The following is a 14,111-nucleotide window of genomic DNA, read 5'->3' as shown; positions in this document are numbered from 1 at the left end:
GTAGCTTTTACTATTTCGTATAGGGGCAATTTTATCTAAAATGGATGTGCTAGTTTTCATCCAGTGATCACAAAAATCAACCCCTTCTCCTATCTCCGCTTGTAGTTCATATTGTGACTAATATTCCTCTGGATTGATAAGACCCCTTGCGAGATGTTCTCTTTCTTTCCTTGGATGTGTTTTAGATTTTAAATGAGTCCAGGTTAGATTGAAGTAATAAGTAAAATGATAAGACCAGATATCGTGACACCAAGTGCCATCAGATAGAGAGATGGAAGGGTATAAGATCTCCTTTGTGAAGATAGCTACCACATCTAAATGATGGCCTTTTTTATGTGTTTGTGTGGGTAAAGGGAGATTATAATTAAGCAAAGATAGAAAATTTTTAAAGTCTTTCACGTCTGGATTGTCCTCTTCGTCTAAATGTAAGTTTATGTCTCCTACAATAATATTATATGGTGAAGTACGGTAATTGAATTATGTAGACGTAGAACGTAGGCTCACGGTCTCTTAGTTCTTTGTTTTCCACGGAGCGAAGAAATCATCTTTTGACTGAACTCTGTTCAGTTTGCTTTGCCTTCCCGCTTCATGTCTTTTTCTTTTTTTTTCCTCTAAATTTTCTGTCTACTTTTCTAGTATATTAATTTTTGCTTTCTTCGATATAAAAAAAAAAAAATCGAAAAAGAGTTTAACTCTTTTTCTTTTCTCATTGGCTTCGGCCTTTTGGGGGATTTTTTTCTCCTCGTGCAAAATTGAGTTTAATTTTGCTGAAGCCATATTCCCGTCCATGTCAAAACCATTAATGGGCTTTAAAAAGTGCTGTAGGTGTCTGAGGCATGTTTCCCTCACTGACCCTTATAGCTGGTGTCTTCAGTGTCTAGGCCCTGAACACCGGGTGGAAACTTGCGCCCTGTGTTCCACCCTACAGAAGCGCTCTATTAAAGCTTGTCAACTGCGTCAGGAGAAGTTGTTCAGTGCAGCTATGGACATCGAAAAGACTTCGCAGTCATTGACATCAAAGACTCTTGCATCAACATCAGTATTGAGTGAGCTTGCACCATCAGGGAAGCCAGCTAAGAAGCCGCCAACTTCCCAAACAGCATCGCAAGTTGCAATAGCATCGAGTCCCTTGATGTAGACCAAGCAGCGATGCCCACATTTTCCACTATTGCGACTTGTCTCTCCTTCGAGGTGTGCAGCCTCTTCGAGGTCACCCTCTTCGAGACAAGCCACTGCACGGATGGTACCGATGACAGATAAGCCAACAGTACATACATAGTGATGCATTTCGATCACTAAATTGAAATAAAATTATTTTCCTTACCTTTGTTGTCTGGTGATTTTATTAGTCTCTGGCTGTACTTCCTTCTGACTGTGCATTCAACATTTCTTTCTTTATGCCTCCTGCATGCTTCCTCTCTTCTAGACTTTGTTTCCCTCCCCAACCTACATCTCTCCCAAGAAAACTTGATTCTATTTATAGAATCATTTCTTCTCCAGGATTTGATAAACCACAACTTCAACATCAGTCATTACTTGTGGAATCAACCTTGAAAAAATATTTTGCTTCGAGGGTTTATGTCTCAGCACCACCGGGGCAAGAAAGCCGGACTATGGACAAATTTGGATGTCTCTTTTACCAAAATTCTATGCTGGCAAACAGTCCTTAATTACAATTTCTACATGTCCTGTTACCTTAAACATCTGGTATGAAAATTACCTTCCTTTGGCAAATATATTCCTGCACAACATCTTGAGGAATTTCACAACATCTTTTGAACTCTCACCCAAACCAAAAAGTATTTTACGAGATCTGCTTATGATGCCTTTCAGTTGTCATCTAGAGCATCTGCTATGTCAGTGGCTATGAGATGCCTTAGCGTAGTTGGGGGTCTCGGATATGGACATCAACCTCCAAGACAGATTTAAGATTCCCTGTTTGGGAGAAGAACTTGATATGGACATCAACCTCCAAGACAGATTAGCTAAGATTCCCTGTTTATAGGTCCCTGTTTATAAGTCCATAGGGGCCTAAATGAAGAAGGACGCTTCAGAATAACACCCTTAGAACCCTTGACAAAGCCACTGTATGGCGAAAGGGTCCCGTTGGGGCAGGCTAGCGACTGCACACTAAAGAAAAGTGACAATACTTACTGTTAAAAGTTGACTATAGAATAAATTAGTAACAGTAAGATTTAAGTAAAACACTAGGGAGGAGGTGGATTTAAGGGTCAATGATTAAGACTTTAACCCATTTAGTCTTGATATCACACATTTATGTGTTTAATCAAGCGGGTTTCTGAGACCCTTTACTCTCCTTTCCTATATTTAACACTCTAAAGTGGGGTGATTTGTATCTGTGGAGGGTTCTAGTTAATCCTACTTTACCATCTTCCTTATCCAGTTAACAAAGTCAACTTTCCAAAATCTCAACTTCAATCATCTCAAATTCTACAGTTCATAGGGGCCCTGCTTGATACCATTCAACTCAGAGTATTCCTACCACAGCAAAGACAAGACAATTTGATTCAACTTTGCAACCAGTCTTATCACCTTCTGTCCATCTCAGCCAGGCAGATGATGATATTATTGGGTCACATGGCGTCCACAGTCTGTTCCCCCTTTGTGAGACTCCATCTCAGGACATTTCAGTGGTCACTAGCATCCCAATGGTCTCAAGCTCTCAATCCACTCTCAAAAGAGATTAAAGTCACATCTTCACTTCATTAATCTCTGCAAAGGTTGATGAATTCCTCAAATCTTTCCAAAGGGCTGTTTCAAATTCCTCCACTTACTCATCCAAATATGCTTGGGGAGCTCATCTGGATGGTCTTCGCACATAGGGTCACTGGTCCGCCCAAGAGCAGCAATGCAGTCTCTTAGCACTCAGGGTCATTCCAGTGCTCTCAAAACTTTTCAGCACATTGTTTCCAATCAAGTCCTACTATACGCATGGACAATCAAGTAGCAATGTATTGCATAACAAACAAGGAGGAACAGTTTCTCCCATTCTTTGTCAAGAGGCCAAGAAGATTTGGAACTGAACTATTGCTCACAACATATTCTTCAAAGCGGTCTATATTCAAGGAAAGAAGAATTCTCTCACCGACAAACTCAGCAAATTTCTCCGACCACACAAATTGATGCTCAACTCCACGATCTTGCGTGAGATATTCTCTCTTTGGGGGACCCCTCAGATAGTCCTGTTTGCGTCCCCCCACAATCACAAGCTGCCTCAATTCTTTCCAGACAATATTCTCCGCATCGTCTAGAAGCGGATACTTTTCTCCTGGATTGGATGCACAAATTCCTTTGTGTTTCCACCAATTTCTCTCATTCTCAAGACACTAGTCAAGCTCAAATGAGAATCGGCCATTATGATCCTGATAGCCCCTTGGTGGCCCAGACAACCATGGTTCTCCCTTCAACTTCAGCTCAGTGTCAAGGAACCAGTACCCTGCAGATCTTTCTATCTCTTCTCAGACAAGGATCTCGTTTACATCTCAATCTACAGTCCTTGCACCTAACAGTTTGGTACCTCTCGGGATGACCTCAGCTGACATGGATCTTTCTGATCCTGTCCAAGTCATGCTACCAACAGAAGTGGACACGGTTTTCTACGTGATGTACTCTACATCATTATGATGCTTCATCCTCTCTGTATCTTCAGTATTGGATTATCTTCTACATTTATCCAACTCAGGTCTTTAAACCACTTCAGTGAGAGTTCATCTTAGTGCTATTAATACTTTTCATGGACCAGTCAATGGTAAACCTTTGACTGCTCATCCTCTTGTTTCCAGATTCATGAAAGGACTTTTCAATATCAAACTGCTCCTCAAACCGCCTCCATTAGTTTGGGACCTTAATGTTGTTCTCTCTAGACTGATGAAGCCTCTTTTTGAACCAATGTCTTTGACATCTTAAATATCTCATTTGAAAAGTGGTATTCCTAATCTCCATTACTTCCGCTCATCGAGTGAGCGAGCTGAAGCACTGGTGGTGAACCCGTCTTTTACAGTAGTCCACCATGATAAAGTACTGCTTTGCACCCATCCAAAATTCCTCCCAAACATGGTCATGGAATTTCATTTGAATCAATTCATTGTGCTTCCAGTGTTTTTCCCAAGCCTCATTCTCACCCTGGAGAAATGGCTTCTCATACTTTGGACTGCAAATGAGCTTTGGTTTATTAATTACAGCGGACTAAGCCACATAGAACATCTCAAATGACCATCTCCTTTTATCCTAACAGGTTGGGCCGGCCTGTATGCAAGAGAACTATAACCACATGGTTGGCGGCCTGTATTGCCTTCTTTTATGCTCAGACTGGACTGCAACTTGGGGGTCGTGTGACAGCCCACAAAGTCTGCGCTATGGCAGCTTCAGTTGCTTTCTTACATTGTACTCCTATTGATGAGATCTGTAAAGCTGCTACTTGATCCTCTGTTCATATGTTCATGTCTCACTACTGTCTGGAATCTTATTCCAAATGAGATGGTCACTTTGGCCAAGCATAAGAACATAAGAAGCACCATCTCCGGAACAGACCCAAGGTCCATCAAGTCTGGCGAGGCCCCGCCAGGTGTACCCTGGCATAGTTTTGGTCCCCATATAGCTCTAAGCTTCTCATAAAGAGAAGTGCATCTAGCTTACCCTTACCCATGTCACTTCATGCCACTCATAAGGAGATGTACATCTAACTTACCCTTAAATCCTAGAACGGTGGATTCCGCAATTACCTCTTCTGGGAGAGCATTCCAGGTGTCCACCACTTGTTACGTGAAGCAGAACTTCCTGATATTTGTCTTGAACTTGTCCCCCCTTATCTTCAGCCCATGTCCTCTTGTCCGTGCCACATTGGACATTGTAAATAACGTTTTTTCCTGCTCTATTTTGTCTATTCCTTTCAGTATTTTGAATGTCTCGATAATATCCCCTCGTAGTCTCCTTTTCTCAAGGGAGAACAACCCCAATCTCTTAAGTCTTTCCTCTTAATCCAGGTTCTCCATACCTTTCACCTGCTTCTGGAATTGTTGTAGTGTCTTCCTTTGTAAAGACAGACGCAAAGAATGAATTTAGTCTGTCTGCGATTTGTTTGTCTTCCTTGATGTACCCTTTTCTTCCCTGGTCGTCCAGCGGTCCCGCCACCTCTTTTGCGGGTTTTCTCCCTTTCACGTACCTGAAGAAGGGCTTGAAGTTTTTGGCCTCCTGCGCTATTTTCTCCTCATAGTCCTTTTTGGCATCCCTCACTGCCCTGTGATACTTCTTCTGATCACCCTTGTGTTTGTTCCAAGTTTCGATTGGAAGTATTGCAGTATTGCAAAATTTGTTTTCTTAATGGCCAACACTCCCTCCATCCTATTATAGAAAGCTAGGGCGTTCCACATGTGAGAATAAGCTGCCTGCTTGTCTTGGGATAAAGCAGTTACTTACTGTAACAGGTGTTATTCAGAGACAGTAGGCAGATATTCTCACAATCCACCCTCCTCCCCTGGTTGGACAGTAAACTTTCATATTACAATCCAATTAGTGCGGTAGTCCGGAAGTGCATCTATCGTCTGCGTATGATTTGTTCACTTTCTAAAATTCTGGACCAAACATCTCTAACTATATTAATTCATTCTCTCGTTATTTCATGTCTTGACTACTGTAAGGAAACAACACAAATAGAATTAGGCATCTTCAAATTGGGCAGAACACTGCAATCAAAATAATATTCCAGGCAAAAAAATTTGATCACATTTCTCTGCTACTGAAAAAAGCCCATTTGTTACCTATTGAGCATAGAATCACATATAACAGGGGTGCCCAAAAGGTTGATCATGATCGACCAGTCGATCGCAAAGGCAACGCGAGTCAATCGCGGAGCCCATCCCAGGCTCCGCAATAGACTCACGGTGGCTTTGCATTCTCCCTGTTCCCCAATGCCACAACATGCCAGCAATGACTACAGAAGCGCCGGGCAAGCCAGCCTGCCCCCCTGGCTGGCCCAGAACTTCCTCTCCGACTTCAGAATTGATGTCTTGGGAGGGTGGGGAGAGGGGAAGGCTGGTGATCTGTTGTGGCATTGGGAAATAGGGAGAACTCGGCGGCAACGGCAGTGGTGGTTTGGGGGCCTATTCCCAGACATCGGCGGTGGCTTGGGTGCCTGTTTCCAGATGACAGCCCCGGTGGTGGCTTGGGGAGAAAAAGGGGAGACAGAAAGACAGGGAGACAGAACGGGGAGACAGAAAGAAAGAAAGGGGGGCAAGGAGACAGAAAGAAAGGTGGCAGGGAGACAGAAAGAAAGACAGCAGAGAGAAAGAAAGTAAGAAAGAGGGGCAGGGAGACAGAAAGAAAGAAAGGGGAGGGGGGCAGGGAGAGAGGAAGGAAAAGGGGGAGGGAATGGAGTGTGTCGGGTGGCAGGGGGCAGGCAGGGAGAGAGGAAGAAAAAGTTGGACACATGGAAGGACAGAGATGGTTGGTGAATGGAATGAGGTCTGGAGGAAACGAAGCATGCAGGAGGCAGAAAGGGAAAAAATATTGCATGCAGTCAGAAGAAGAAAGTGCAACCAGAGACTCATGAAATCACCAGACAACAAAGGTAGGAAAAATGATTTTATTTTAAGTTTAGTGATCAAAATGTGTCCATTTTGAGAATTTATGTCTGCTGTCTATATTTTGCACCATGGCCCCCTTTTACTAAACCACAGTAGTGGATTTTAGTGCAGGGAGCCTATGAGTGTTGAGAGCAGCACAGTGCATTCACTGCGCTAAAAAGTGCTATCACAGTTTAGTAAAAAGGGAGGGGGGTATATTTATCTAATTTTGTATAGTTGTAACTGAGGTGACATTGCATATTTTAACGTTATCTGCCTTGACCTCTTTGGGGAAACTCTCCCCCCCCCCCCCCCCCCCGAATATAAATGATAATTAACATTTTCTCTGCGTACAGTGTGCTTTGTGTTTTTTAAAATTTTATTGTTGGTAGATCATTTTGACTTGGTCATTTAAAAGTAGCTCGCAAGCCAAAAAAGTGTGGGCACCCCTGACATACAAGATCCTCTTATTAACTTTTAAGTCAAAAACAAGCAATCTACCAGAGTTTATCAATAATTTACTTATACCATACTCTCCCCACAGATCTCTTTGTTCTGCCTCACAAAATCTCCTTGTCATTCCATAACTGAGACACACAAACGCAATGCGTCTTAATTTATTTTCAGTCACTGCTCCTTCTCTATGGAACTCCACCCCAGGTTATTTAAAATAAGAATTAACTCTAAACCATTTCAAGTAAAAATTAAAACTTTTTTATCTAATGACACATTTGGAACATAACTGTCCTTTTTAGGACATCTGGAAGGCTTGGCTTTTTTCCACCCTCCTATTTTCTCCCAGTACATCAAACTCCGTACCTGGCAGTATTCAAATCCAGGCTAAAAGCCCACTTTTTTGAGGTTGCTTTTAACTCCTAACCCCACTTGCTTGTTAAAGTATCCATGCCTGAGAAACATCATAACCACCTACTTGTCCTGTTTGCCTGTTTGATTAGATTGTAAGCTCTACTGAACAGGGACTACCTTTTGAATGTTTTAATGTACAACACTACATATGTCTAGTAGTGCTATAGAAATAATAAGTAGTAGTACCGTAGTACTGTCCAGACATAATGGAAACAGTTTTCCAAACACTTCTGTTTTTGATTCCTCTGTCCATAAAACATTATCTCAAGGGCTTGGGTACTCATCCAGGTGTGCTTTTGGAAAAGTGAGATGAGCTTTGATTTTACTCTTGGATTGCAGAGGTTTCTGTCTCCCATGGATTCCATTTTTGATCAGTCTCTTTATTTAATGTGAAGGTGTAAACACTTTTTTTAGTTGAGGCTACTCTACTAAACTGTTAAACTGCTTGGACTCAATTGGGATCAGTGGTAAGGTACAAAATTGGTTCAGAGGGTGTTTTCTGATGAGAAATATTCTCCCTCTTGGAGGAACTCATGTGGAGTACCGCAGGGCTCTCCTTTATCGCCAATGTTGTTTAATGTCTATTTAGTGTCCCTGGTGCATTTAATCCAAAGTCTAGAAATAATGTTTTACATTTATGCAGACGACATCTCTATATTGCTACCTTGTAAGAACATCTCAAATGAATTGATTACTCGAATTTCTATAATCTTAGAAAAGGTAGAATTATGGATGCTACAGATTAGGTTGAAGCTTAATCCTGAAAAAACAAGGTTTTTTTGGCAAGCCCTAATGAGAAAATTCAAGAAAAAAGTATCCAACTGAAGGGCCAAAATTTCAAGATAGCGTCTAATTTGAAAATTCTGAGGGTTACTTTGGATCGCACATTAGGAAACATACAGATTTAGGAAACATACAGATTTATTAATTAAAAAAAGTTATGCTTTTTTACGGAAATTAAGAGCCATTAAAAAGTTTTTTGACGGCAAATATTTTTGGTTACTGGTTCAATCTATTGTATTATCAACTTTAGACTATTGTAATATAATTTATTTGGGGTTACCTAAAAAGATTATATTAAGACTTCGGTTGGTGCAAAATGCTGCAGTTCACCTAATTTTTAATCTTAAAAAGTATGATCATGTTAGCCCTTTTTATACAAAGTTGCATTGGTTGCCTTTTGGGGCAGAGTGCTTTTTAAGTTCGGATGCATTTGTTATAAGGTGCTTTTTGGATTATCTCCCTCATATTTGTCCTCCTATCTGAAACTTTCTTATTCAACAAAAGGAACTAGAAATTCTGGAAAGTTCATCTTCCCTACTCCAAAAGCCTGTTGTTTTAAGACCTTTTTAGACAGGACTTTAGAGTATCAAGCTGGGAAGATGAACTCCTGTCTAAGTCCGATGATTGTTCAATCTAATTCTTACTTCACATTTAGGAATATTAATTTTGATATATTTAAATGAGGTCTTGTTTCTATTCTTATTGTCATAGTATGTTTTAATTTTTTAAATAATTTTTAACATTGTACTTGAATGTTTTTAACAATTGTATTACTTTTATTATATAATTTTAGATTTACGTAGATAGTATGTTCTATGAAACTGTACCATGTGCTGAAATGTCTCGGTATTCTCCTGTTGTGAACTGCCCAGAACTACTGGTTGGGCAGTATACAAGAAAATAAATTATTATTATTATTGGATGTTCTTCCGGCATGTTTCTGGATGAGTTATCATTAGGCATTTGGAGTAATTTTGGTAGACAAGATAGTAGAAGTCTACATAATACCACAGTATCTTCCCAGAGAGCTGAGCTGGCTTTTACTAACTTCAAAACAACTAAGATGGCTTCATATGATGACAACAGCATAGAAAGTTCCACATATGTGTAGTTTACCTGTTTAGAAAACTCTACCTAGTAAAGGAGATTTGTTAAATATTTTACCATACCAGGCTTCATTTGAGTGACATATGTGAGGGCTGATACCCTGTTGTCCTTGGAGAATACCTGCTATAAGTAAAGAGCCAGCCCTATGTTAACAAACTGGAAGCTTTCTGAAATTCATGCCAGTGCATCAGAATAGGTCATATAAAATGATCACATCTGAACTTCTATTATAAGCAAGTCACAGAAATGGAAATAAAGTAGTGTGAATCCAATTTGCTTTATTCTAAGCCAGTAAAGACATTCGAGTTTTATTGTTATAATTGTTTCATAAAACTAAAGAGATATGATACATATGCAGAGTCTTTGAAGAAACTTGTTGGTATCTGCACTTGCAGACAGGCCTCTTTTGGCTACTTTCATATACACATTGCTAAAAACCGATGCTGATACCTTTTGATTTTAGAACTGTAGTTCAGGGAATGGTTATCTCCAGATTAGACTACTGTAACGCACTGTACCTTGGAATAACTAAAAAAAGGAGCAGTGTGTCGCAGTTGGTCCAAAATGCAGCAGCACAGTTGGTTATGGGCATTTCAAGAAATGAGCACATAACCCCAATCCTTTAAAAGTTGCACTGATTACCAGTAGAACAGAGTCCAATTAAAGTAATCTTGATGGTTTGTCAAACATTTTACTATCCAATACCTTTATATATTAAGTAATTGCTGATGTTATACTGTAGAGTACTGCGTTCAGAAAATGCTATGTTACTTGAAGCATTGACTAAAGTGGGATATGCTGAGACTCGAGCAGCTGCTTTTTGTGTGGCATGTGTTAAAATGTGGACCACATTGATAGGGCAATTATGCCTTTGTGCTGACAGATTGAAATTTAAAAAACTATTGAAAACAAAGCTATTTGTATCTGCTTTCATGTAAGGAAATATTTCTATTTGTACAGGCAATAGATGGAGGTGGGCAAGAAATGTCATGAAGACTCCGCTTTTTGTAATGTTAATTTTATACCATGCTGTTTATATGGAAACCATCTAGATATAGACGGTATATAAATTTTAAAAATAAATAATACATAAATTAGTCTGTTTCTCTGAGGCTGCAGAACTAGTTGAGTAAACAAAAATCTCAGATGTAAAATTCAATATTAAATGGCAAAATAACCCTTTTTTTTCTCCAACAGAATGCATTAGCTTCATTCAAGGAGTTGTGTGGCCTCTCTCCTGTTGCAAATATTATGCAGTGTATTTTGGCACTGTCGACACGCTTGATTGGGCCTGACAATTCACCATTGTTGGTAATGAACCTCAGTGATCAGTATCCTACAATGGAATGCCAAGGGGCAGTGCCAGAAGTTTTGAAAAAAATTGTTACAGCATATGATGTGGTGAGTTACCCTCATTTATAAGTGTGTTACCAGAAACTTTTTTTTTTTAAACAAATGTATATGTTCTGTTTGCAAAAGACCTTAAATATCATGCCTTTTTTGTCTATCCAGTTGCCTAACAATCACATTCATTATAATTGGTTAAAACCTAAAATCAGAAGCCCTAATTAAAAGGCAAAAGACTACTGTCGCCACCTTCCTGGAGTAGTCTGAAGCCCATAAAAGTTTACCTTGGAAGAGTTAGGAGTGTTAAGATAAAGCATGCCATTTCTATTTAGATAGTAAACTGGGAAATACGCAAAAGGAGCTAAGGCACTAGCAAATTATTCAGAACACTGCCATAAAAATCATAGAGAATGCAAAAAAAATTTGACCACGTCACTCCACTTTTAATAAAAGCCCACTGACTGCCAGTGACACACAATTACATACAAAATTCTACTATTAACATTTAAAATAGCAACACAAATCTTCCGGAATTCTTAAACAGACTCCTGATCCCTTATACCCAGGCTAAAACCCTGAGATTTAACACCCAACGCCTCTTACATATCGCTTCATTACAACAGCTTAGCATGCATCAATCATAGAAACATAGAAACATAGAAGATGACGGCAGAAAAGGGCTACAGCCCATCAAGTCTGCCCACTCTGCTTACCCACCCCCTGTCTATGCCCTAATGGCCCAATTTCCTTATCTTGACCCTCGTAGGGATCCCACATGGGTATCCCATTTATTCTTAAAGTCTGGCACGCTGTCTGCCTCGATCACCTGCACTGGAAGCTTGTTCCAATGATCAACCACTCTCTCTGTGAAGAAATACTTTCTGGTGTCGCCATGAAATTTTCTGCCCCTGAGTTTGAGCGGGTGCCCTCTTGTGGCCGAGGGTCCCTTGAGAAAGAAAATATCATCTTCCACTTCGACACGTCCCGTGAGGTACTTAAATGTTTCGATCATGTCTCCCCTCTTCCTACGTTCCTCAAGAGTGTAGAGCTGCAATTTGTTCAGTCTCTCTTCGTACGAGAGACCCTTGAGCCCCGAGATCATCCTGGTGGCCGTCCGTTGAACCGATTCAATTCTGCACACATCTTTACTGTAATGTGGCCTCCAGAATTGCACACAGTACTCCAGATGAGGTCTCACCATGGCCCTGTACAACGGCATTATGACTTCAGGCTTTCGGCTGACGAAACTTCTATTGATACAACCCAATATCTGCCTTGCCTTAGATGAAGCCTTCTCCACTTGATTGGCAGTTTTCATGTCTGCACTGATGATTACTCCTAAATCTCGTTCTGCTGAAGTCCTAGTTAAAGTTTCTCCGTTCAAGAAGTACGTCCTGCATGGATTTCCGCTTCCGAGGTGCATGACCTTACATTTCTTAGCATTGAAGCCTAGCTGCCAGGTTGAGGACCAACTTTCCAATGTAAGCAGGTCCTGCGCCATATAATTCTGTAAACTGCATTCATTTACTATATTACATAGTTTGGCGTCATCGGCGAATAGTGTTATTTTACCTTGAAGCCCTTGAGTCAGATCCCCTATGAATATGTTGAAAAGGAGTGGACCCAGGACCGAGCTCTGCGGCACTCCACTGGTCACCGATCTTTTCCGTTACAGCTCCCATGCTCTGGAATGCCATGCTAGCAGATTTACGAGAAGAACTATCCTTGGAATGATTTAAAACAAAACTGAAAGCATTTTTATTTAAAGACGCTTTTGAACTTTAATGCAGCACCTTTCCTCTTAGTTTATCTTATTAATACTTACAGAAGGTTCCCACCAACTGTTCTTCCCATTATTGTCTCTCTTTCCTTTAAGCTATGTAGTTCTACCCCTCTACCTTAATGTACCAGTATGTCTTATAGTCTATGTCCCCAAGAATTTACTTTTTATTGTAGACTCATTTGTACTCCGCTTAGAAATCCAATAGGCAGAATATCAAATTTCTAATAAAACTTGAAACTTTGAAAACTTGTATCATCCTCTCTTGTAGTCAGGCAGATCTGATCATAGCGGGATATGTCAAGACTCGCGGAGGGGCATAATTGAAAGGAACGTCTAAGTCTGTTTTCGTCCAAGTCGCAAGTCGTCCAAAGTTAAAAAAAAATAGCTTAGCACACATTTTTGAAAAATACGTCCAAATTTTGTTTCATTTCAAAAATCATCTAACTATACATCCTGCTGATCTGATCATCCAAGCTGCTAAATCGTCCATCTGTATACCACATTTTCATCCAACTTTTCATCCAAGTCCAAAATGCTTAGAACAAGCCCTGTTGGACATGGGAGGGGTCTGCAAAGTGATGGACTGAACACCCAGACATGGCACCTAAATAGTGGGGTACCTTACAGGGCACTGCTGTGAACTTCTGTGACCTGTGAACTGCTGTGACCTTAACGCCAGCATTGAGCTGGCATTAGTTCTAGAAGCGTAGCACGCGGCAATTTCCTGCGTGCCCTAAAAATTCTAGCGCATCTTAGTAAAAGGAGCCCATGGTTTCTTGAATTACACTAAGATGTTTTGTCCACAACGGGTGGTGGACACCTGGAATACAATTCCAGAGGAAGTTATAGGGCAGAGTACAGTACTGGGGTTTAAGAAAGGTTTGGACAAATTCCTGCTGGAAAAGGGGATAGAGGGGTATAGATAGAAATTTACTGCACAGGTCCTGAACCTGTTGGGCCGCCGCGTGAGCGGACTGCTGGGCGCGATGGACCTCGGGTCTGACCCAGCGGAGGCATTTCTTATGTTCTTATGTTCTTATTGAGGCAGAAAAGTTTTTTTTCTGCAATTTCTGCATAAATGCCGTATGAAATTAGAGAATACCCATTATATTTTCAATGAGCCAACACAATTTATAAAGCTTCTGAGAAAAGGTTTCTGTTAAAATATTTCTGGAGAAATGGGTGGTTCAAGTTTTAGTGAACCACTATCAGACACTTGGGTATTGTTTAGGATAACTATGATATACTTGCTTCATGCTATTAACACCATTTCTTATGTTCGAAATGCACCATGGTTTTTACCTTACCATAGAGTTATGAAACAAAATTGTAGAAAGTTAGAAAAGAAATGGAAAAAAATCTCATTCAGACTTGGACAAATTAAACTGAAGAAGTACAATTAGAATATATAATTTCGAAATTAGTAAAGCAAGGAAATCTTACTATGGTTGTAAAATAGCTAAGTCCAATAACCAGAGTGGCACCCTTTTTAAACTCTGGTGTTCTTTGACCAACTCTGATTCTAAATCTGACCATTCTTCATCTCCCTCTGCTGATACTCTAGCTTGTTTTTTTCAAGATAAAATCTCTCTCATTAGACAATCTTTTCCCACAAGCGAAACTGAGTATCTTCCTACATATTT

At 40.2% G+C, this 14,111-nt stretch overlaps 1 protein-coding gene across 4 annotated transcripts in view; it reads left to right on the top strand.

Moving 5' to 3' along the window:
• PLCL2 (phospholipase C like 2) overlaps positions 1 to 14,111 on the top strand; it is a 136,097-nt gene that overhangs the window by 107,565 nt on the left and 14,421 nt on the right. For all 4 annotated transcript variants that reach the window (XR_004538091.1, XM_033930702.1, XM_033930700.1 and 1 more), the window contains one exon: positions 10,536 to 10,739. Coding sequence is in view for 3 of the 4 variants with exons in the window: in XM_033930702.1 (XP_033786593.1) it covers positions 10,536 to 10,739 (204 nt within the window). In the remaining variant the exon portion in view is untranslated. The remainder of the gene's footprint in view (positions 1 to 10,535; positions 10,740 to 14,111) is intronic.

The sequence above is a fragment of the Geotrypetes seraphini genome, chromosome 2 (genome assembly GCF_902459505.1).
Source record: "Geotrypetes seraphini chromosome 2, aGeoSer1.1, whole genome shotgun sequence".
NCBI classification, from domain to species: domain Eukaryota; kingdom Metazoa; phylum Chordata; class Amphibia; order Gymnophiona; family Dermophiidae; genus Geotrypetes; species Geotrypetes seraphini.
This window is presented reverse-complemented; position numbering and strand designations above follow the sequence as displayed.